The sequence below is a fragment of the Anas platyrhynchos genome, chromosome 7, assembly GCF_047663525.1.
Source record: "Anas platyrhynchos isolate ZD024472 breed Pekin duck chromosome 7, IASCAAS_PekinDuck_T2T, whole genome shotgun sequence".
In the NCBI taxonomy this organism is placed as follows: domain Eukaryota; kingdom Metazoa; phylum Chordata; class Aves; order Anseriformes; family Anatidae; genus Anas; species Anas platyrhynchos.
This window is the reverse complement of record NC_092593.1, coordinates 22,325,913-22,348,283: the sequence shown is the minus strand read 5'-3', so window position 1 is coordinate 22,348,283 and position 22,371 is coordinate 22,325,913. Positions and strand designations below refer to the sequence as shown.

Below are 22,371 nucleotides of genomic sequence, written 5' to 3'. Positions count from 1 at the left end.
TTTCTCAGTGCTGACGGGCAGCGGCTGCCCAGGCCGTGAGCTTGCCCCTCAGCGCGACACCGCTGAGCATGGCTGCCTCAGGCCAGGCCCCACAGCCCCGCACACCTGCACGCCCTGAGGAGCTGGCTGCGAAGATCTCCGAATCCCCACCACGCACTTCCTTCCTCTTCCACCGCTAATTGGCACTTTTTACCCATTTTTGCATGTGGAGTGTGTTAGTACAGGATAGGGTTATTATCAAATTAATTAGGAGCTCCCTCCAATTATTCCTGCTGTGCCTGACGGGCTCTCCCCGCTCCCCCCGACAGGCTGAATGGCTGCTGTCAGCTCTCCGGTGCTAAACGAGTGAGCAGTGCCATCAGCTCCTTAGCGGAGGCTGCCTCGCCCGTCACCTCCCCTTGGTGCTGCCACTGCACCTCCCCAGGGCCCGCCGAGTCCTGGAGCCTGACAGGAGCCCTGGTATGGCCCGAAAAGTACGTGTGGCTTGGGGAGCTGCCTGGTTTTCTGAGGGTGTGCTCAGGGTGATGATTTTGGACCTTGTTGCCTTGCAGTGACACTGGCCCAGGCAAATGGCAGCTCCTGTGAGAGGAAGGGGATGGCAGCAGGAGGTGAGTGACCCCTCTCCTTCCACACATGTGAGGGTCTTCAGGGTGGTCCTGCACCCCGCCACAGCTGCTGGGGGCATGAGGCAGGAGGGGACAGCAGGGGACAAGTGGCTCAGAGGGGTTTATCCGGCATCAGCATCACCCGCAGTGAGAGAGAAGCTCGTGCCTTGTGTCAGGGACAGCCTGCTGAGGCTCTTGGAGGGGTACAGGGATTTACCCGCTGGATCTTGCACCACACAAACATGCAAAAACAGCCAGGCCTATCGCAGTGCAGAGATTTGCTTAATTGAGAAATGAGCATATAGCTGTGGGTCAGTGACTACACAGCTGATTGGCTGAGGCTATTTTATTTTGGACTAATTTACAGTTGTTAAATGGATTTGGAAAAGCCTTAATAGTGGTTATTAAACTATTGACTTAGTCTGACGTGTTTGGTGTAGTAATCCATGTTTGTGCTTCTTGCTCTGATGAGGCTGCTGGAGCTGGGAAAGGTGTTTGTGTGTTGGCAGCTCCAGCTGTGACTGTAGGGCTCGGTGTGCAGCCCTTGTCCTGCAAGCCTGGGTAGGACTTCAGCAAAATGTTTCAGATTTTATCTGGGTCAGAAGCTATGCTTTTCTTCCCCATTGTTACAAATTCATTATGTGCATCACCATCATCAGCTACTGAACCTAATTTAACTTCAAGAAACCCTCCCTTACAAAGTGAGTGGCTTTTTTGCACCTGTGCAGAAGCAGACTCGTTTTTAACTCATTTGTGCAATGAATAATTTCATGTGCAGGATTTGTCAAGTGCCCTTCTGGCCAGCAGTGCAGAAATGTTGTGTGTTTGCCGATACCATGGTGCAGGCTGTGCTGGCTATGGACCACGGAGCACATGTTTTACGACGCTTAGAAGAAATCCCTGTAACTGAATGAAACTAAATGTCTCCAGCTAGTCATATTTGCTGTCCACAGGTAATTTATAGACCAATTTGATTTGTTTGTTTTCTTTTGCAGTTAAAAAGGCAGTTACTTAAAAGACTTTTTTTGTGTGTGTGTGCTGTTTAACTTCTAAAATTTGCGTAGTGCTAAACATTGATACCTGAGTACCTGAAAAAATACTCAGTGGGCTGGCAGGTGTGTGTTTAGTGCCAGGATGAGCAAAGCTCTTGAACATTTCACAAAAGCCTTGTTTCTCCAAAATATAACTTTTTGACTAAACTTCAGTAGATGTTAACGAGGAAGGAGGAATGATAAGCAACCAGATTAAAAACAAAAATTTATTCTCTAGACTTTCACCCCCTTGACTCAGGCAATATTATTTTATGTCATTAGTTGTCCAGATAGTCAGAACCCCTTCCATGAGAGATGGGCCCTACATTTTGAGAGCAAAACATACAAACAAACAAACCACCGTGCAGAACCTCCCCCACTATTCCTGGTAGTTTTAAAAGAAAAAAAAAAAAAAAAAAAAAAAAGACAGCTTTAAAATATCATAAAAGGGCTGGGGAGGTCAGAGGCTCACGGGCTCCCTTTGTAGGTCACCTCTGAGGGCTGCTGCGCTGCAGCCGAGGGCTGTGATGCTTTTATTCCCAATCCTCTCGTCAGATCGCTGCTTTGGAAGCAGCCCTTCTGTGTGAATGACTTGCTGGACTGAAAGGGGATTTTTAGGTTGTAGAGGAGAGGAAAAAAGCCCTATTCAGTAACAATTACAGAAATGGCATTAAGTTCATTGTCAGGAGTGCTAGTTCCAAGTGTCCACATGCCATGTTTCCAGCTCTAGCAAATCCTGTCTGAAAACGGAAAACTCCCAGTTGTGGCCCACTTAAAGATGGGACTCCTCCACCGACCTGGGCTGCCTGTCATGCTTACTGGCATGCCAGCAATCATGTAATTGCAGTGCCAGCCACTGCACACAGGCCAGTCCAAAAGGCTCATTTTTCAGCAGTGTGCCCTAGGTTTTGTGCGTGCCTTAGCAATGCAAAACCATATAACAGCAGCAACAAAGCCTGCTTGTCCCGACACGCTCTGCAGAAGCAGGAATGCACCTGCCCCACCATGAAGAGGGCCATTCTGCTGTCCCAGGTGACTTGTGTCTTGGACAGATTCAGCATTTCTTAAGCGTAATGTTTCAGGTGTTCTCTGCTGGCCTCTGCTCACCACAGTGTCTGGCCTCACACCCTTTTCAGATGCTTTAGGCTTTCCTGGGCCTCATTCCTGAGTGTCTCTTTGTGTATAGCAATTCCCTGCGCAAGTCGGGCAATGTACACAAAGGCCCTCACACACCTTCCCTGCTCAGAGGTGATGGCCTCATCTCCATCGCTCAAGCACCCAGAGCAGATGCTTCTGGAAGCTCCCAGGGAGGATCTTTAGTGAGAAAAAACACTGAGGTCTGCTGTATTTTTCTGGCAACGTGCATCCAGGTAAGAGCAGCTTACCTACTGGAACATTAATGTTTCCTGGTCAGAAAAATGTAGGGGAATGGTGTTTGTTTTGAGTTAGCAGTGAATGTGCACATTTCCTCAGCCCGAGTCCCTTCTTCTCTTAGTCATATCCTGGTAGCTTGGATGAGAACTGAAACTGGATATTCGGAACAGTAACAGTAAAGCTTTGTTTTTATTTATTTTTCTAATGCATCTGGACGTTTTTTCTTTCTTTTGCTTTTCTGTCAATGGTTGTTAGTATTTCTACTTTAAAAGACTGTATTCTCACTTAAATTATACAACTATTGGTTTTCAGTCTTAATTTGAGAGATGTTTCTGTGTTTTATATTTAAATTGACTATATGTATATGAATACACTATAGAGTTTCTATATTTGAAAAAGCTATTAAATAGTAGAGAACAACATGACAGCTTTTTTTATCATGAAATGAAGAGCTCACGTGCAAATTTAGGTGCTCCATGTATCTCTGTGTAATATCACTGTATTCACCTCCAAGCACTCTGTGAAGTATCCTGTGTGAGGGCAGTGCTCTAGATAGTTTATGTAATGCTGTGGAAATTCAGTCCAAGAAATGAACCTTTGCATCTCTTGGAACAGCTGCAGAGGCTCAGGTCTACTCATCCAGCTCAGGGTGGACATGAGGCATTTGGATTAGATACAGATGGAGTAGGGATTTCATTAATGACAGAAGGAGAAGCAAACATTGAGCCATAACTGCCTGAATGCAAACGTATAATAACTGTGTACATATTTCTGACTTTAAACTATGAAAACCATAAATATGCTATCATGCAAGAGGTAAAGCATATGCAAACGTAATGATATCCCCCTACTTCCCCAGTAGAAAAGAATTTTCATAACTCATTCATAGTCCATTGAATAAACACTAAGATTCACTGCTGGCTGTTAATTATCCTCTACAAAGACCTGGTTATTGTGCTCAATCTTAGTAAAGGCGCAGTTGTTATTGTAGTGTACATAGAGAGAATGGTACCTAAGGGAGAGGGGAGGCAATATGCTTGTGCAGAATTTTAACAAGGGGAGCTGTGTTGCACAGAAGGGATTCATAGGGTGGGATTTTGATATAATGTGCTTCAGGAAATGAAGCTTTTTTGAAAGACAAAAACCTTGCCGCGACTCTCTGCATACATGATATCACTCAGTATTTGAAAGACACCAGACAGCAAAAAATTACTCGTTATTAACAGGAATTTCTAAGATGATTTTGAATGAAGGGGTAGAAGGGAGGAACTGGTCACTCCATAATCTTATCAAGGCAGGTGTATGCAAGAGGCCCATTCATCTCCCTGGGGTTTTTGAGGAGCACTTGGAGGCAACCAGTCAAAGGCTGCAACCCTCTTCCCCAACACCAGCACAGCAAGGCACAGGGACCTTACATGGGAGCTTTCCCTACAGGTCCCAGTACAATGGCACAGTAAGAGAGCACTGACTGGAATTGCCACCTGGACTGGGCACAATGCTGAGGCCACCAGGACTCATCAGACTTTGGAAGGGCTGGGAACAAAGGTGGCAAGTCCCAGGTAGCCACATACTTCTGTGCTGAACTGTTGGGAAGTGCTGCAGCTGGCATTTTGGCAGATCCAGGAGAGATCCACTGGAGGTGCTGTTTTGATGGGGTGAGTTCTTTCCCAGCTGTCTTCTGCTATCTGTCTGACAGGAGGAGGCTGAGCCATGTGATATTGGTGTTACTGAAGTTGTTGCTTTTGGTATGAAGTAGATCGGTGGCTCTAGGCTCTTGTGGGAGGACTAGTCTGGCAGAGAGGCAGCACAGCAGCTGAAAGAAGTCAGCTTCTGTCCCTATTGCTTTTCCTTATTGCTACTGTATGCCCCTCTTCTCCTTTGTTGTGCAGGGAGTGCAGATTGTGCTGTATCTGTGCTGCTTGTTCTAAATGTGCATGTCGAAAGAGAGAAAAAACATGTAGCTTTTGGTGGAAATACTGAGAATAAGAAAACAGAATAAACAAAGCTAAAAAAAGGAGAAGTAAAACTTCTATAAATATGAAGCGTAGCTAGGGATGAAGGGAACGGAACGAAGATGGTAAGGGAAGTGAAGCAAGAATTCTGGGGTGGGATGTAAGAAGCCACGAGACATCACGGCTCATTCCGGTCACTAGTAGCGTTCCCCAGGGCGTGGTACTGGGGCCGGTCCTTGTTAATGTCGTTATCGATGATCTGGATGAGGGGATCGAGTGCACCCTCAGTAAGTTCGCAGATGACACCAAGTTAGGTGCGTGTGTCGATTTGCTCGAGGGCAGGAAAGCTCTGCAGGAGGATCTGGATAGGCTGCACCGATGGGCTGAGGTCAACCGCATGAAGTTCAACAAGGCCAACTGCCAGGTCCTGCACCTGGGGCGCAATAACCCCAAGCAGAGCTACAGGCTGGGAGATGAGTGGTTGGAGAGCTGCCAGGCAGAGAAGGACCTGGGAGTGATGGTGGACAGTCGGCTGAATGTGAGCCAGCAGTGTGCTCAGGTGGCCAAGAAGGCCAACAGCATCCTGGCTTGTATAAGAAGCAGTGTGGCCAGCAGGGCTAGGGAAGTGATTGTCCCCCTGTACTCGGCTCTGGTGAGGCCGCACCTCGAGTACTGTGTTCAGTTTTGGGCCCCTCGCTACAAGAAGGACATCGAGGTGCTCGAGCGAGTCCAGAGAAGGGCGACGAAGCTGATGAGGGGCCTGGAGAACAAGTCCTACGAGGAGCGGCTGAGGGAGCTGGGCTTGTTCAGCCTGGAGAAAAGGAGGCTCAGGGGCGACCTTATTGCTCTCTACAGGTACCTTAAAGGAGGCTGTAGTGAGGTGAGGGTTGCTCTGTTCTCCCACATACCTGATGACAGGATGAGGGGGAACGGGTTAAAGTTGTGCCAGGGGAGTTTCAGGTTGGATATTAGGAAGAACTTCTTTACTGAGAGGGTTGTGAGGCATTGGAACGGGCTACCCAGGGAAGTGGTGGAGTCACCATCCCTGGAAGTCTTTAAAAGATGTTTAGATGTTGAACTTAGCGATATGTTTTAGTGGAGGACTTGTTAGTGTTAAGTCAGAGGTTGGTCTTGATGATCCTGAGGTCTCTTCCAACCTAGACAGTCCTGTGATTCTGTGATCACAGCTTGATCCACTAATGGGCTGGCTTCCTGAGACACTAGCTGGCAAAGACACAGCCCTCTTGAGCTGCCCTTCCCTGCACAACTACTTGAGTATGGCTGTGGTAGAGCAGGTGATTGATGGATTTCTGCGCTTGAACAAAATGGGGTGCTTTCTTCTGCAGTCTTTCATGGCTAACCTAAAATAGCAGTGTGATGGTTTTGGTTGGGATAGAGTTAGTTCTTTGTTGAAGCTTATATGATGTTATGCTTTAGATTTTTGATGAAAATAGTGGTGATACAAGTGATGTTTTTAGTTGTTGCAGAGCAGTGCTTACACAGAACGAGGACTTTTTTGCTTCTTGCCAGCAAGGGGGCTGGGGGTACACCAGGAGCTGGGAAGGGTCATGGCCAGGACAGGTGAGCCAGACTGGACCAAAGAGATACTCCATTTCATATGGCGTCATGCTTGGCACTAAAAGGTGGGGTAAAGGAGGAAGGGGGTGGGGGGTGCATTTGGAGTGATGGCACACATCTTCACAAGAAACCGTTAACGTGTGATGAGCCCTGTTTTCCTGCGAGTGGCTGAACACCTGCCTGCCAGTGGGAAGTGGTAAATGAATTCCTGGGTTTGCTTTTCCTGTGTGTGTGGCTTTTGCGTTACCTAGTAAACTGTCTTTGTCTCAACTCATGAGTTCTCACGCTTTTACCTTTCTAATTCTCTCCCCTATCCCACATGGGGAGAGTGAGTGAGCAGCAGGGTGGTGCTCAGCAGCCTGCCGGGGCTAAACCACAACAAGCAGGTAAGAAAGCAACACCAGAAGACCCTGTTCACTTGGGAGGTACTTGGATCCTGGACTTGTGTTGAAAGGGAAAGACCTACCTAGCCTTTCCCCCAAAATCCCAAACATGGTCTGTTGTAACAGTGGAATAGGTTAATTTTACCTTCTGCTCAATTGTTAGCACTACATTTAGCATTAAATCCTTGCTCACTTTTGAGAGAGAATGGTTTTCTTTGCATTCCTTGCAGTTGGTGAGACTAGTATTGGTTCAGGCTCAGAGGCTTCTAACTTAACGGCAGCTAGAAACAGTTCACTAGTAAAAGTCTAGACTTTTATTCACCCCTGGCTTAAAAGGAAAGTCTGTAAATATTTTTGGGATTTTAAGAGTGTTACTACAAGCTGCATACTATTCTAATAGTTGCTTGCAAAGTTCTTGTATATTTAGGAGCAATTTGTAAGTATCACATCTGCAAAACTTTTAATGTTTAATATTAAAATATCTTGAGAGGATTTTAAAGATTTTCTTCTCTGTTGTTTTTTGTGATTAGTCAGAAAATACTTTTCATGCTCCTTCTGCCTCTGATTTTCTTGACCCACAGCTGCTGTTCTCCGGTTTTAATAAATGCATAGTGCACCTCCAGGGAGCCTACTTGGAGCACAAGCGGAAAAATAACCGTTAGCAAAATTCCATGAGAGACGTGTTGTGCTCCATCTGTAAAGGGGAACAAAATGTAAACTAAGGTTATTCTTCAGCTCCTGCTGGGGAGTAAGACTTGCCTTGACTAGATTTGCCTTATTTGCCTTCTAGGAACAGTGTCAGTGTGGAAGAATGCTGGCTCTTCCCACTTCCTCAATTTTCTGATGGCATTTGTTAGCCTTATAGTGAAAGAATACTAAAATGAATACATAAAACTTGTAAAATGGGAATGATCAGCTGGCCAGCATTGAAAGGATAGATTTATATTAATGTCTCAGCATTGCAGTCATGGTAATGTTCAGGTGCTTGGGCAGAGCAATGAAATGGATTGAGGGTTGGGGCTGACCAGAGAAGAGGTGATAGCTTGCCTTCCCTCCTCCTCTCCATTTTTTCCTTCATGAGCACCTATTGCTGCAGAATCAGCCATGGGGAAAGTAGGCCAGAGACCAGATACAAGTGGAAAAGAAATGAAAGAGGGAGAGTTATCCCTCTTACTTTGACAGTACTGGGGTCTAAAACATCTATACGTTGTAAGTAATGAATAGTTTTTGTGTTTGTCTGTTTTTTGTTTGTTTGTTTGTTTTTGTTTTGTTTTTAAATTTGTGTGAAGTAAGCTAAGATGGCTTTTAGATGAAGAGCTGTCACAAAATGGCAGCCTACTTCCTGGAATGGGAAGGGGAGCTCACACTGTGCGTGTGTGTGTAAAACGTAGTGGGAGGGAGGACTTTAGCCTTCTCCTGTTCATCCTTAACACTTTCCTGGGAGCCTTTCCTGATGGAAGATATCACATAAGCCTTGAAAACTGTTTTCTTGTTGTGCTTCCCGGGTGAGGGAGCATGTGTGATGTCTGTGGCACGGCCTTGCAGTGGGGCCTGCTAGGAGCCAGATTAGGACAAGGCAGAACAGTGAGGGCCCAGAGACCCTTTATGGCTGTGTGTGGAGCCCTGATGGGAAGGGAAGGGGCAGGAGGAGAGCCAGCAGTGCTATTTTTTGCATCACAAAGAAATTAATACTGTGGGAAGCCATTTCTGTGACTGCCAGATATCACAGCAGCTGTAGCAGCAACTGGAAGAGTCTGGACAAGGGGATTTTATATTGTTGTTTTGGTCACTGTTAATATCTCCCTGTTATTTGTTAACAATGATTCTCTCAAGTGCCCCTTCCTTTAGGCAAATGGGCATGCAAGCAGCCCTGCCAGTGGTTGTGTGCGTGTGTGAGGATCTAGTTGTATCGTGTAAACCCACTCAGAGGAGAAAAGTGAGGGCATATATGGCCACCAAGTCAGGCTGTGGGGGAATTTTGATTTAATTGTGTGTCATATATGGTAACGGGTATCATTGTATTTTTCAGCTTTGCTTTTTCCAACAGTTTTAGATACCTCATGTGGGGAAAGTAGTATCTTTTAAAGAATGTGTTCTATATTTGGTACTCATTTAAGGCACAAATGTGTCTAAAGGAAAAAGGCTTTTCAAGTGGCATGCTGCTGGCTCAAAGGTTCCTCAACAAACTCTGCCGGGCTCTGCCTCTGAGCTGGGCTGCCCTCTCACCAGCCTGAGCCTTGAGGGATCAGTTTGGGAACTGCTTGACACTCTGCACGATATTCTTCAATGGCCTCTTTCTTCTCTGGAAGAAAGATACAGGGAAATGTCAGAGAGAATTAACAACTTGGATGGGCAAGGACTGAAAACTCTACGGCGATGACTGAGAGAGGAGCGCTGTCCCACAAGGAAACAATTATTAGTACTACACAGGTTGACTTAAAACAAAACACAACAACAAAAAAAATAAAATACAGCAAAACCTTTAATTAAAAAAAAAAAAAAAAAGAAAGAAAAAAAAAAGGTGGAGAAACAAGTTGTGAATGGGCTCTAGTCTCCAGCTGGTATTTTGGCAATAGCACTAATAGGCAAAATGTTGAGAATCGCTTCTCTTAAAATCGCAGCTGAAAAGCTTGTTTGAATATTATGCCCAGGGCTGTAATGATATACTTCCTATGCACAAGTGTGAGAGAAACAGCCCAAAACAGGGAGCGTGGGCTGGTGGTAGCTCTGTGGTGATCTTTGCAGGCTTCCCCCTTCAGATCACAGAATCACAGAATGGTTTGGATTGGAATGGACCTTAAAGACCATCTAATTTCAGCCCCCCTGGTATGGGCAGGGACACCTTGTGCTAGACCAAGTTGCTCAAAGCCCCATCTAGCCCTGGCCTTAAACACCTCCAGAGGTGAGGCATCCACACCTTCTCTGGGCAACTTGTTCCAGTGCCTCACCACCCAAGGGGACACTGAGTTGCTGCTGGATTTGGAGCTGCTCCCACACCACCTGTGAGCTGGAGGATCCACATTAATGCCTCAAGTTGTTTAGGATCTGCAGAGCTACAGGTGGGTGGTACAGGCAGAGCCTGGATCAGCAGCACAAATCTGCAAATTGTGAATGAGTGCGTATGTGGAAAATCTACAACAGGATGGAAAAATGTTTTCCAAAGAACAGAATGGAGCAGTGAATAAATAATTAGGCTCTTACTCAAACCAGAGGACAAGGAAAAACATGTTCTGTTTTTCTTCTTTGAGTTGCTAAGGTGGTCACCTGTTTCTGCCATGAGTCTCAGTGTATAGCCTCTGGCGAGGCTCTCAGTACTCCTGCACATTCAGATTCATGTCTGTGAAATGGGGATAGTTTCTCTCATGATTAACAGAGACTTCAGGTGGAGAACATCCTCAGTTGACTGAAGAGCTTATGGAGCAGTACTGGAGGCAATGCTCCCATTCCTGGAACAGGCATCAGTGAACTAGATAAGCCACAAGCAAGGATTTAAAACAGTTCGGGAACTGAATGGCATTTCTATCCAACAAAGACCAAATGTTTTCTATTGGGAGATAAGGATATTTTGTTTCTCACAGTGTAAACATGAAAATATTTGCCTTTGTAGATTAACCACAGTAATGAAAATATTTTCCATAGTCACCAGTTGGGAGTTCTCATACTCTGTTGATAGATCTGAAATGGTTTGATATAGACTGTGACTGGGAGTTTAATTGAATGCTAGATACGGGGCAGGCTGAGGCCTTTTCACTCAGGATACAGCAGGCAATGTTCTCAGTGAAGTCTCTTCTGTGCTTACAGTCATGACGTTGATGACCTGTGTATCAAATGAGGACAAACGGTAGATGAATCAATGAGGAAATGGGAAAAATGAGTATTTGCTCACATCTGCATTGGCTGACACTTGGTTTTGATGCCTGAGTGGCTGGCTTTCTGGCCCTGTGGGAAATCATTAACATATTTTAATTCCTATTGATTTCTACTTGGCAAAAGTAATATCTAACAGCTTTTACAGAAGCCAAACTGTGTGTCTTTATACTGACTTTGACGAATAAGTTACTTTTTTTTTTTTTTTTTTTCCCCATAGAAAGCCCAGAGGCAAATTACAAAGTTTTACAGAATGTTTGGAAGCGGCTTTTTTTTTTTTTTTTTTTTTTTTCTTCCCCCTCCCCCTATGGCCATTAGAGACCTGCTTCCCAGCATGCCACAAAAGTTGCCTGAAAATCACGTGAGTAAGAAAATGTTTCCTAATGAAAACACTTCCCAGCTAAAAGCATGCAGTGAATCACAGACCTGCAAGGGTCTGGGTCCCAGCTCAGAAATCAAGTGCATGTTTAACCTTTAGTCCAGGCAGAGCCATACTGCCCTGGGGCTTTAACTCCCTAGGGAACAGTGAATAAGACTAAGGCAGCCTTCTCATTCTTGCACAGAATTAACTTGCAGATTTAATCGACCTGTTTTATTGCACATATTTATGTTGAATTGTCCTGCTGTATGAATTATCATTCATCTGGGAATATAATGGTTACAATGACTAACTTCCATGTCACATAACACAAAAATAAGAATACTGCCGAATTTTTAAGACTTTGTGGTACTGTTCCCTTACAGTAGTTCCCTTTCTGTTAAAATGAAAGTCAATTTGTTAAATATTTACTTACTCAACAAACATGTTGTTCCAACTTTATATGTCTTTAAGTAATGAATGACAGAGCAGAAAAAGGCAGTTACTTGTCTCAGTTATTTTAGGTAAGTTTAGGAAAAACAAGAATTGACAACTATAACATACTGAAGAGAATGAATGTTTATTTTCCCATAAAATTGCAAAATGTAACTAGTTTATTAGACTGTAACTTAATTTTATTGCTCCAAGTCTTGGACATTCTTATTAAAGTCATTATTACTCTCTTAGCAACAAAAGGTTACAAAAAATAATTAAAAATATCTTGGGCTAACCTCACGCATGTGAAACAGCAATAATAATACAAACATCACACAAATCCCTTTGTCACCCTGTGATGAGAATGGGCACTTGTTTTTCTTGGAGTTAACCTTTTTGGGAAGAAGGAAGTAGCAGGATTTGGCTGCTGAATTCTTTCATTATCTCTCCTTCCTTTGTGTGGGGCATGAAGGACTGAATCAGAGCACTGCTAGATATGGCTACAGGCATCCAAGGGAGTCTATGCACATCGATTTCTTGAGCACCTATGAGCAAGATTGCTGATCTTGAGAGCCAGGTTTCCTTGCTACACAACATTAAGAAGAATAAAAAGTTCCTGGATGGTATTTTTAGAGATGTGAACGTGCCTAGCAAAGGAGGGACTGAAGTGTGCAGTGCAGAAGAGAGTTAGAGATGAAAGATGAGTTACGGTGACTAGAACATAAAAAGGAAGGCAGTCATCCAGAAAGGATTGTGAATGTTGGAGTAAAATAATTTGCCCCTGGATATATGGCTGATAGGTGATGAACATGCAACTCTGGAATAAAGTAAATAAGCTTTGCCAAACATGCTCCAGCTATGGATGAGGAGGAAATGTGTCCAAGACACAAACAATACGGTTACTAAGCATCATCTGGAAGACAGTGTGTTCATTGGTATGTTATGCAGTACAGTTTGGAACCTCTTTTGCTTTCAGTTTTCCCTTGGCATCCAAGTGAGAGATTTCAGATAGCTGATAGCAGTCCTGAGTGGAGCTGCCACCTGACTCATCACTGCAGTCAGCCCTGGACTCCAGGAATGCAAGAGCAAGTCCCTGCACTTCACTTAAATAACGGTGCTGGCATCCTCACCTCTCACCTTGAGAGTGGTTAGACAGTGGGACATCAGTGATGAGACAGGTTAAAATATGGGATAAAGGCGTTTTAACAGCATTGGCTCTTGCTGACTTAAGACCGAAGTCCTGGATGCCAGGGTTTGGAGCTTTTCTATATTCTCCAGGGTTTAAGAACCTGAAGATGTTGTTTTGTCTTTGTCTAGCGTGCTGCATGCAGATCACTGAGGCTCTGGTGAGAACATCCCATGATATCTTAGAAAAGAAAATGTGGTCCTTTTATCTTGTGATTCATTTAATCAGATTTCAGGAATTGGTATGATAAAAAGATATATTCTTCCCTAAAGTTTGAGCAGAAATGTGTATGTCATCTTCAGAGCTGGACAACAATGGATTAGAAATCCAACGTAAGCCAGTAGTCCTGTGAGCTACAGATCTGATGGGGCTTGGCTTCCCTTGGGTGATCTCTTACTTGGATTATCTTAGGTCTAGCAGGCTAGAAGCTCCGCTTGCAGCTTTTCCTGTGGGTGGGTATTCATTTCATCTTTCATCTTTGCAGCTTTCCTGGTGTTTAATAAGGGTTTAACTCAAGCTGCAGTGGGTCTTGTCTCCTTTACTTAGCAGCCTGTTTTCACAAAATGCGTAAGAATGTGCCATTTTAGAGCCTTTTATTGCTCTGTCAGATGTGGTTAAAATTGGCTACTGTTTGTTCTTGTTCCCCCTCTTTCTCTTGCATAACCTGCAAGTATGTACACGCACGTATGTGTGCACGCAGGCGCACACACAGAGATTTATTAAAGCTGTGAAGAGATAATAATCTCCAAAAAACTTTTAATTTCTGTAGGAATCCAGGCTAAGAGGAAAAAAAAAAAGTGCTGTAATATTTTTTTTTCTTTGAGAGAAGAAAAGCAGGAAGGTGGTTTGTTGTTTTTTGGCTTCAGATAAAATATTCAATTACCTCTCTGTTTAAATTGTGTGCATTGCTGAAAATCTGGCCCTACTGTAGCAAAGTAAAAGATGTACTGGAATTCTTGTCCTGGAATTGCACGCTGATGCTTATGCAGGACACACAGACGTAGCCTTCGGTGCTTGAGTGGTCCTGCTGAGACTGGAGGAATGCATAGGGAACTTAGGCTTGCAGTGCAATCCTGTCTCTGTTAAATCTTTTGGAGTTTTGCCATGGAAGGAAGGCATTTTACCCTTGTAAGTAATTAAGATGATAGTGGAGTTTCTGAATTTTCCAACTTTGTGAAAACAAACTAATAGCAATGATCCACTTCAATAATTCAAATATTAATTGACACACGAGAGAGAAACAATACAGTAAAAATAATTAACTTTTGTTAATTAATTTTTAGAAGTAGGAAGGACACCTGCGGCAAAGCACAGACGTTAGCAGGTGTCATTAGATAGGGAAGGCTGCGTAGTAATTCTGAAACAAAAATGGGTCAAGTAGGACCAACAGTGATTTGCAGCGTGGTCTAAGAAGTTGTGTGGAGTATGTGATTGTTAGTGAGCTGCAAAGAAGGCAGTGAAGATGCACATTTTTTAAGATGTCTATAGAAGCCGGAGGTTAATTAGCAGTCAAAAATATATACAATACTTTATATCAGCACCATCAGTCTGTTAATTATCGTTTTCAATCTCAAATGTCTCTCTTTCAGACTTACACTGAAATATTGACAGTTCTTTTACTATGGCATTTCTTGGATAAATTTTAGTAAGTATCTGTTTTTTTCCTGCAAAGTTTCTTCTGACTGGAACTGGATTTTCAAATCTCACCCAGGTTTCTCTACCTTGCTATTTGTGTTGTGATTCTCATTGTCTGTGGTATTGTGGGGAAAAAAGGGCGAACGTAACTGTTACCAGTGTCTTGTCCAACTTTTAAATATTGACTTTGCTGCAGTGTAAAAACAGAAAAACCTGCAGTGAACCTTGAAACTTTCCACCTACTCTTTATAAGTTATTAAGTTAAAGGCACAAACCTAATTTGATCCATTACTCTTGATGCTTAGGTCTACTTTTAATGAAATTACGCTTGTAGCAAAAACCTCAAAGGTTTTATATGCCACTGTGGACAGGCCAGAAAGAAAACTAAACCTGGGGGGGGGGTTCCTCACAGACAAGTGAGAGCAGATCAGGCACCCCGGGGAGCATCCAAGCCAAGCAGTCTGGTGATGGCATGGGCTGTCTCAGCACCAGCTAGAACAAAATGCTGGGAACTGCTGGGCGTTCAGGTCATTCCTGCCCCAGACCCTTCCTGGAGAAGGTTTTCCTGTCACACTGGCCCTGAGTCCTCTTCTGGAAGTAGCTGCCCGCGACTTTTCTTTCAAAGATCGTTTTGTTGTTATTGTTTTGTTGTTGTTGTTTTTTAAGAAACCAAAAACAAACCCTCCCTCACTGAAAGCTATGAAAGTGTTTAGAGCTGGTACCCAGGTTTATCAATCCCCTTTGCATACAAAATTTGCAGTCACTGTTCAGAACACCTTTTACCCCCTGGCCTTGAGGCTGCTGGAGCCAGGGGCTACTCTCCAACAGCCTTGAGACCTGCGGCTTGCCAGCGTGAGCCGGGCCGTGGCTGGGACTGGAGCCCCAAGCTTCTTTCTCCTAGGGGGAGCCACAGAGTCCTGCTTGATCTTGCTCTGGCAACTAGAATTCAGATTGAGATTCCTAAAAATGTCACTTCATCCTTCTAAAAATATTTCCTTTCAGAGCACATAATTCCTGCTATTAAGTTTTCAAATTTTCAGTAAACATATGTGCATATATATAATTTGCCAGTCTCTTTCGTTTCCACAATGGCCTAATTTTCTGCTATCAGTATTATTAAAAGTAAAATGCCAAATTGGAAGACAGACAGAATTATGCTAGACAAGAAGTACATAATACATTTTTTTCTTTCAGGTGAAAGATTTTTTTTTTTCCTTTTCATCTATGTATCTACTTATTTATTTCTGTTCCAACCTTGTGACAGGCTATGGAAAAAGATCCTTAGACACCATATTACCAATTCTGCAAGTCATGGTTATGGAATTTTCCTCTGAACAGTTTCTCTAACCTTACCTAAAGGATCCTATGTATTTATTTATTTAATTGAATTATTTATTTAATTCAATTATGTCTGTTGTGATGACCTTGGAGAATAAAAATTATGCACAAACAAACAGGATAATGGCAGGGCCCAAGTGTAGTAAGTTTTAGGAAACTTGAAAAATTAGATACATGTTTCTCATTTAAGTGAGGTGAATTTAAGAGAGTTCTTTCCTCTCTCCAGTGACATTACCTGCTAAATGACAAGTTTTCAGCATTGTGTGCCTATCTGCTTTTTCCTGCCACCTCTCTTCGAATGGGCAGATGAATTTGTTTCCTCTTTGAAAGAAACCAATTTTGTTAAAGATGTACTTACTGAGATGGACTAAGTTGCCAATTGAATAAAAACCACCCAAATTTTACAGAGGAGATATAACTAACATACTCTTTATTTACAGGTACACACAAATAAAAACAAGACAATACAATTAATGGGGAAAAAACACCACCACATGCATAGCACATTGGAATTCTTCTCCTGTCTTAGTCACACAGTTTAACACTAGAAATTAAAAACAGCAGGATTAGTTTTCGCTAGCATCTTATTAAGGACAGATCCTGTTTACTGGTCAAATATTATATGATATCCTCATGGAATTTGACAACTGGGAGAATGTACAAAAATAGTATCACCAGTGAGTTACAGCTATAATGAAGGAGGAAGAATTTCTGACTAAAAGGCAACATGGCTTTTTTCATTCTAATTGCTTAAAAAAATTTGTAAATAAAATGACTAGGCTAGAAACAATGTACTTGATGACTGTCCTCATACCCTGGCATGTGTAGAGCTTGGACAGACTTTCTGTTGGCCCCATTCTTTGAAGATCTGTCATCGGTGCTGGTGAAGAGTCACGGCCTTCAGATTTGTGTGTGGACTGGTTGTTAGGCTACTTATTCACAGGTTCTTCCTCTTCTGTGGCTAGGCTGTATGTCTCAGACCTGCAGTCCACTGCAGATAGAGTCTGGGCCTGGTGTATTAGTGCCATGAACTGCACCATTCACTAGTTGACTAGGCCTTTCTTTGTCCCATGAACTGCTCCCGCTGGATGTGAGCAGATCAGCAGAATCTAATGTCTCCCCTGCTGGACCCCAGGTACTGGAGGTTTCTTTCACCTTTTTTTAATGGAGCTGCTTAATGGAGACATTGAGGCAGAAACTAATATTTTTAGACTTGTCTTCACAATTTAAGACAGAAAAATTGCTCATCTAAAATCCAGTTCCATCTTTAATGAATATTATTTGTCCTTTATATGGTTACAGCTGGATACTATCACACTTGCACAGGGACTACACAGCCTTTGATATTCATGGCAGCCATACAGAACCATAGGGCTTTTCAAGTGCTCTTGAGTACTGTTTGTGCTCCTCCTCTAGAGGCTAGAAATCCTGGGCTACTGACAGACACTTCACACAAACCTAGCCAAAAGCAAGTTCCTCAGCAGTCTGGCAAGCTTGACACACTGAACTAATCTGTTTTTTTGCTGCTGAAGAGTCCTATCTCTACTCATTTGCTCCCACTCCATGGAGCCCTGTCCACTGCAGTTTGACTCAATATAGCTTGCAATGTGGGAAGCAGTATTTTTGCAGGGTTGATTTTTGTGGCCTATCTGTAAATTGATTAAATTATGGTGAGGTCAGTGAGCTGTTAGGTTGGCTCAGTTTGATCTGGTCAAACCACACCTACTGCTCAAGCCTGCTCTGGCTTTGCAAAATTTGTGCTCTTATAGCCACTCATCCCAGGATAGGGAGGTGCTTTCTGGGGGCTGATGATACAATTCCAGCCACCACCTTTCTCTGACCATTGCTGCTTCCTTGCTGATTGTACACCACACAAGGAATCATTTCTCTGTTGGTATCTGAAGGGCTGAACTCAGTCATGCAACTACCTCCCACTACCACGTGCTGACTCAAGAAACCTCTCAGGTCAACCTGCCAGTCCTTCCTGCTGCCTTAGGTAAAGATCTCCCAATCTTCTTAAGCAAATGGACCCATATGTGACAGGAATTTGGGGCAATGGCTAGGAATAGTAGCTAAATCTTTCTTCTGGGTTGATAAGGCTTCAAAAAAAATTTTTTTTTGAAGAGGAAAGCCAAAATTCTGGATGAAGTTGGATTCTATGAAATTTAATGAGTGAGTCAGAACCTTGTCAGTATTTTGCCTTTTTTTTTTTTCTTTTTTTTTTTCTCTGGAGTACCACATAAATGTGTGGTTTAAAAAGCAAAACGTGGTTCTACAGATTCTACTGCAATTTTTACCCTTTTACCCAAGTGACTGAATTTGAAGAAGGTACCTCACATTCAGAGGATACCTCCTCTGATTCATTGTTTTTTTTTGTGTGTGTGTCATAGTTGCTTTTTCAGGCATGCAATTTAGATATTCTGCTTGTTGCCCCTTCAGTAGCGGCTGTGTTTTTTTGAACGGAATCCCTAATGATTACTCAACCTCATTTTAAATCCCAGGCTTTCAAACTAAAACAACCTGAGCCCCAGTTTTCCCAGTGGTGCAGAATACACCACACCAACATGCATTCCTGCACATCTTGTCCAGTTGCATTCTAGGCTTCAGTATGACAAAAACACCACTTTACAGAGGAACAGAGCAACACGGATGTGAAAACTGATCTTGACCACATACCAGCAATTGTTAGATAATATGCTCCTTCAAAAAAATGCAGGGTCACTGGTAGAAGGGACTACTAAACCCAGAAATAATGTACTGTAGCTCAGCAGTTTCAAAGGAGCATACAGACAGAAAAGACATTTCCACTTGGTGGAAGTTGTGTTAGGTGGTGCACTTCCTTCTGAATTTGTACAACTCAAAGATTTAAACCAATGAGATCTAATTACAAGGTCAAATGCAACACTGAGCTTACAGGTGAATGACAGGAGAGGTGTTAGGATGCAAATTGGAAAGAACTCTACTTGATCTTTCAAAATCTTCCCTGAGGTTTCATCAGAATCGGGTGGGCATCGTTCCTCTCCTGAATTCTGCTGCTACTTACGGCAAGGGCTGCATCTCAGTTCTGAAACAGCTGCATTTTTGAACCTGTTGGTTATTCTCATTTCATATAGGCCAGTGTTGCTTTCTTTGGATCTACATGGCTCAAACTACAACGTTCCTTTTCAGCAAATAGATTGGGAAGTCATCACAGGGTCTGTAGTTTATCACTAGCAGCCTAGAAAGAGGTGGTGAGGGCTTGAAGAGGAAAGGCTCTTTAATAATAAACTGGTCGTGGTTAGTTTATTCAGATCACATACTGATACAGTACATCTGGTGGGTAATCTCAAGGAAGAAGAAACAATGGCTCCTCTAATTGGGCATGGAGCTCAGTCTCTGTGGGGATACCAGGTCAGTACTAATTCGGCAAGACCACCACCTAACAGAGCTTCCACACACTATGGATATGATCAGCTCCCTGATACATCCAGGATTTTCCTGGTAAATGTTTTGGTTCTTGTACATTGATAAACACAAAACTGCAAATAATGACTCTTGTATCCTTTTTCCTTTTTTTTTTTTGCTTGTGCTCTTTATCTCCACTGTAAAGTTGTGAATTAAAACTTTTTATCATTCTTCATTTAACATTTCTACTCCTTTTTGTAATAGTGTACCTACTTTTCTTTTTTAATAACATACCTCTTTAGTTTTTTTTTTCAAATGTATTGTGATTTATCTCTTTTTAATGCTTATAACTATTCTATTATGTTTCAGTGTTATTTTAATGTGCATTTAGTAATAGCATGACCATGTCCCCCTAATTTTAGGTACTGGACTAGAAAACATTGGTCTTCAACTGGTGTTGTGAAGCCTATTTACATCTGAGTTTTATTGTGCTAAAAACCCCTCTTAATAAATAGAAACAACCGCAATACAGGTATTTCAAATTCTTCTGTCCTAAAGCACTGCAATTATGCCACAGGTCTGCAATCAGATCCATACAGCTGAATTGCTAGATCAGCAACGTCTCATGGAAGAAGTTGCAGAGCTCTCCACGGACATCCAACTGCAGTAGAAATTGAAATCTATGTCCTAGACAACATACTCTTTCTAAAGCAAAACGCCATGCCAACATTCAGCAATTCCCTGCTGATTAGCAAGGCCCAGTTTTTTAATATCATTTCCAGCATATAAGCAGGAAATTACTTCTCTTACATATCAAACTTGAACTATTTCCTAGGTTATCAAAAGTCCAAAGCCATCTGTAATAGTTTTTGTTTCAGAATGACGGCGTATCACTAACAACGTCTGATACAAACAAGAATTTTTAGATACTACAATGGTCTTACGCAGCGTGTAATCTTCCATTTTCATCATGCCCTAACTTGCTCCTGTGTATATAGTGACTTATCCTTAAAGGTTGTGGATTCTAGCTTTTACTGGCTAGAAGTTATTTCTGACACTATATTACGTCAAAATAAATGTGATTGTGTTCTTAGTTAAAGCTTTTCATTCTTGGAGTTCTGATATTAAAATAAAAATTACGAATTGCAAAAAGCTTCCTCTCTTTTATGGATGTGCTATTTAACTCACCAAGAACTGATTCTGAAGTAGACTCACAAAGACTATGTAAACATACAGACATTTCAAAATGGAGTTTTTTGTGTTTTTTTTTTTTTTAATACCCTGGGAAAAAAAAAAGGAGTTTGACAAATAGTTTTGGGATTGATTTGCAATTTACTTGCAAAATACACATGCCAAAAATCAGACTGCACAGAAAGAACAATGTTATGCTGACGGGGCAGATGCTGCAGTCTTCCTCCATTCTAACTTCCTAATATTAAATTCACATTTTTCACAGTGCCTTCTTCCTGCTCTGTGACAGTTTCTGGGCTAAGTAAGGCTGGGCGGTTACTGCAAGGTCATAGTGATGGACTGGTTAAGAAGCAATGTTTATTCTCTGTTCAGAGAACACGCTGAAAATCTTGACCACGTTTCTTGGTGCCATAGTTACTGTCAGCAGGCCTTTCTGGGTAGCCCGTAGCTTCAGCTACAAAGCACAAATACAGCCAGATAAGAATATGCTCACTGCCATCTTCTAGGTGATTCTCAGGGATAATCACATTATTTTTTTAAGGAAAGCAGGCTTGAGTTCCTCAGTCTGATGCTTTTCAACCTCTTTCAGAGATTCCCTAGGAGTTTATGTGAAAGGCTGAGCTCATTTGTTGGTGTCTAAAAGCCTGGGGTCCCACCTGCAGCACAGCCCGCAGGGTGCTGCATCATGCTGCACCTGGGCACGCAGCAAGGCCACGCTGGGGCTGCTCAGCTTCACAGGAAGCCTTCGCGGGCAGTGGTGTAACAAACAGGCCCCGCGAACCAGCGTCATCCCTGCATCACCGTACACTTTGAACTTATTTCCTGCCACAGTTTAGCAACGCGGGTTCCTAGCTTCCTCTGTTGTGTAACACGAGCCGCCAACTGCTGCTGCCGAGGGGAATCTCTTCATTCCCCTTAAAACGCCTAAAAAAGGCCGGCCTGCCTAAACAAGGCCCGTCCGCCCCAGCACTCGCTGCTGCTGCCAGGGGCCGTGGCTGCCGGCCCGCTCCCAAGCGGCTGCGGGGCCCCGGCCCTCGGCGGCCAGCGCCTGACGCAACGGCGGCGGCTCGGCCGCGGCCCCGGCCCCGGGCTGCCGCTGCCCCGGGGGCCCCCCGCCGGGCTCCCCCCGCCGGGCTCCCCGGGGACGCGGCGCCGACATCTTAGGGCCGGGCCGGGCCGGGCCGGGCGGCAGCGAGAGGCCCCGCGCCGGCCGCCGGGGCTCTGGCCGGGTGCGGGCGCGGCGCGGCCGGGGCCCGTGGGGGCCCGTGTGGGCCCGTCGGGGCGGCGGGCGCCGCTCATTGTTCCCCGGCCGGGCCGCGGCAAACAGGAAGCCGCCTCGGCGCGCGGCGCCCCCCCCGCCCCCGGCGGGTGAGTGGCAGCCCGGGCGGCCGCTGCGAGCGGCGGCGGCGGCGGCGCGCAGCCAATGAGCGCGCGCGGCCGGGCGGAGGCGGGAGTTCCGGGCTGGCAGGCGGGCGGGCGGGCGGCGGTGTCGGCCGGGCCCCCTCTCCCGCTGCAAGCCCCACCTTTCGGCTTTCCCGCACCGTCAATCAAAATAGGAAAAAAAAGCCCGGAGTAAGGCTCGGGCCGCCGCCGCCGCTTCAGCCCGCGAGCACAATAAGCATGTCCCCGGCGGCGGCCGCCTAGCCCCGGCCGGCGGGGCCTGCGTGCGAGCCAGCCAGCCCGCCCGCCTCCCTCCCTCCCGCGCCGCCCGCCAGCCAGCCGGCCGCTCGCTCCCGCACCATGACCGGTACGTACGCGCCGCCCCGCGGGGCTCCCCGCCGCTGCTCCGGCCCTGCGCGTCCCCCGCTCCGGCCCCGGAGCCGTCCGTGCGGTGGCGAGGCGAGAGCGGCACTGAGAGCGGCAGCAGGAGGAGCAGGGGGAGGAGGGAGAAGAGGGGCAGGGGCAGCAGCACGGGGAGGAGGAGGAGGAGGAGGAGGAGGGCTCCGTGCGGGAGGGCGGGGGGAGCGCTGGGGTTAGGGGGGGGGAGAGGAGGGAGGGAGGGAGGGAGGGAAGGAGAGGAGGGAGGGAGGGAGGGAGGGAGGGAGGGGGTGATC

At 44.7% G+C, this 22,371-nt stretch overlaps 1 protein-coding gene and 3 long non-coding RNA genes across 6 annotated transcripts in view; 3 read left to right on the top strand and 1 right to left on the bottom strand.

Annotated features, from left to right (window-relative positions):
• LOC140002937 (uncharacterized) lies at nt 1-1,624 on the top strand. Of its 2 annotated transcripts, XR_011810648.1 has the most exons (4): nt 1-214; nt 309-473; nt 552-608; nt 1,384-1,624. It is a non-coding gene; the product is annotated as an uncharacterized lncRNA (long non-coding RNA). The 2 variants fall into 2 exon arrangements; XR_011810647.1 differs by having other exon boundaries at nt 1-473.
• Nucleotides 1,625-8,146: 6,522 nt separating this feature from the next.
• On the bottom strand, nt 8,147-22,289 carry LOC113844213 (uncharacterized). The gene is made up of 2 exons (XR_003498606.3): nt 22,073-22,289; nt 8,147-10,740 (listed from the first exon to the last, which is right to left on the bottom strand). It is a non-coding gene; the product is annotated as an uncharacterized lncRNA (long non-coding RNA).
• LOC140002938 (uncharacterized) lies at nt 11,024-20,094 on the top strand. Its single transcript, XR_011810649.1, has 3 exons — nt 11,024-11,151; nt 14,359-14,414; nt 19,704-20,094. It is a non-coding gene; the product is annotated as an uncharacterized lncRNA (long non-coding RNA).
• The window catches only part of SP3 (Sp3 transcription factor), a 35,826-nt gene continuing 34,977 nt past the window's right edge, over nt 21,523-22,371 (top strand). For both annotated transcript variants that reach the window (XM_038181777.2, XM_038181776.2), the window contains exon 1: nt 21,523-22,064. In XM_038181777.2, coding sequence (XP_038037705.1) covers nt 22,058-22,064 — 7 coding nt within the window. In that variant the 5' untranslated portion in view covers nt 21,523-22,057. The remainder of the gene's footprint in view (nt 22,065-22,371) is intronic.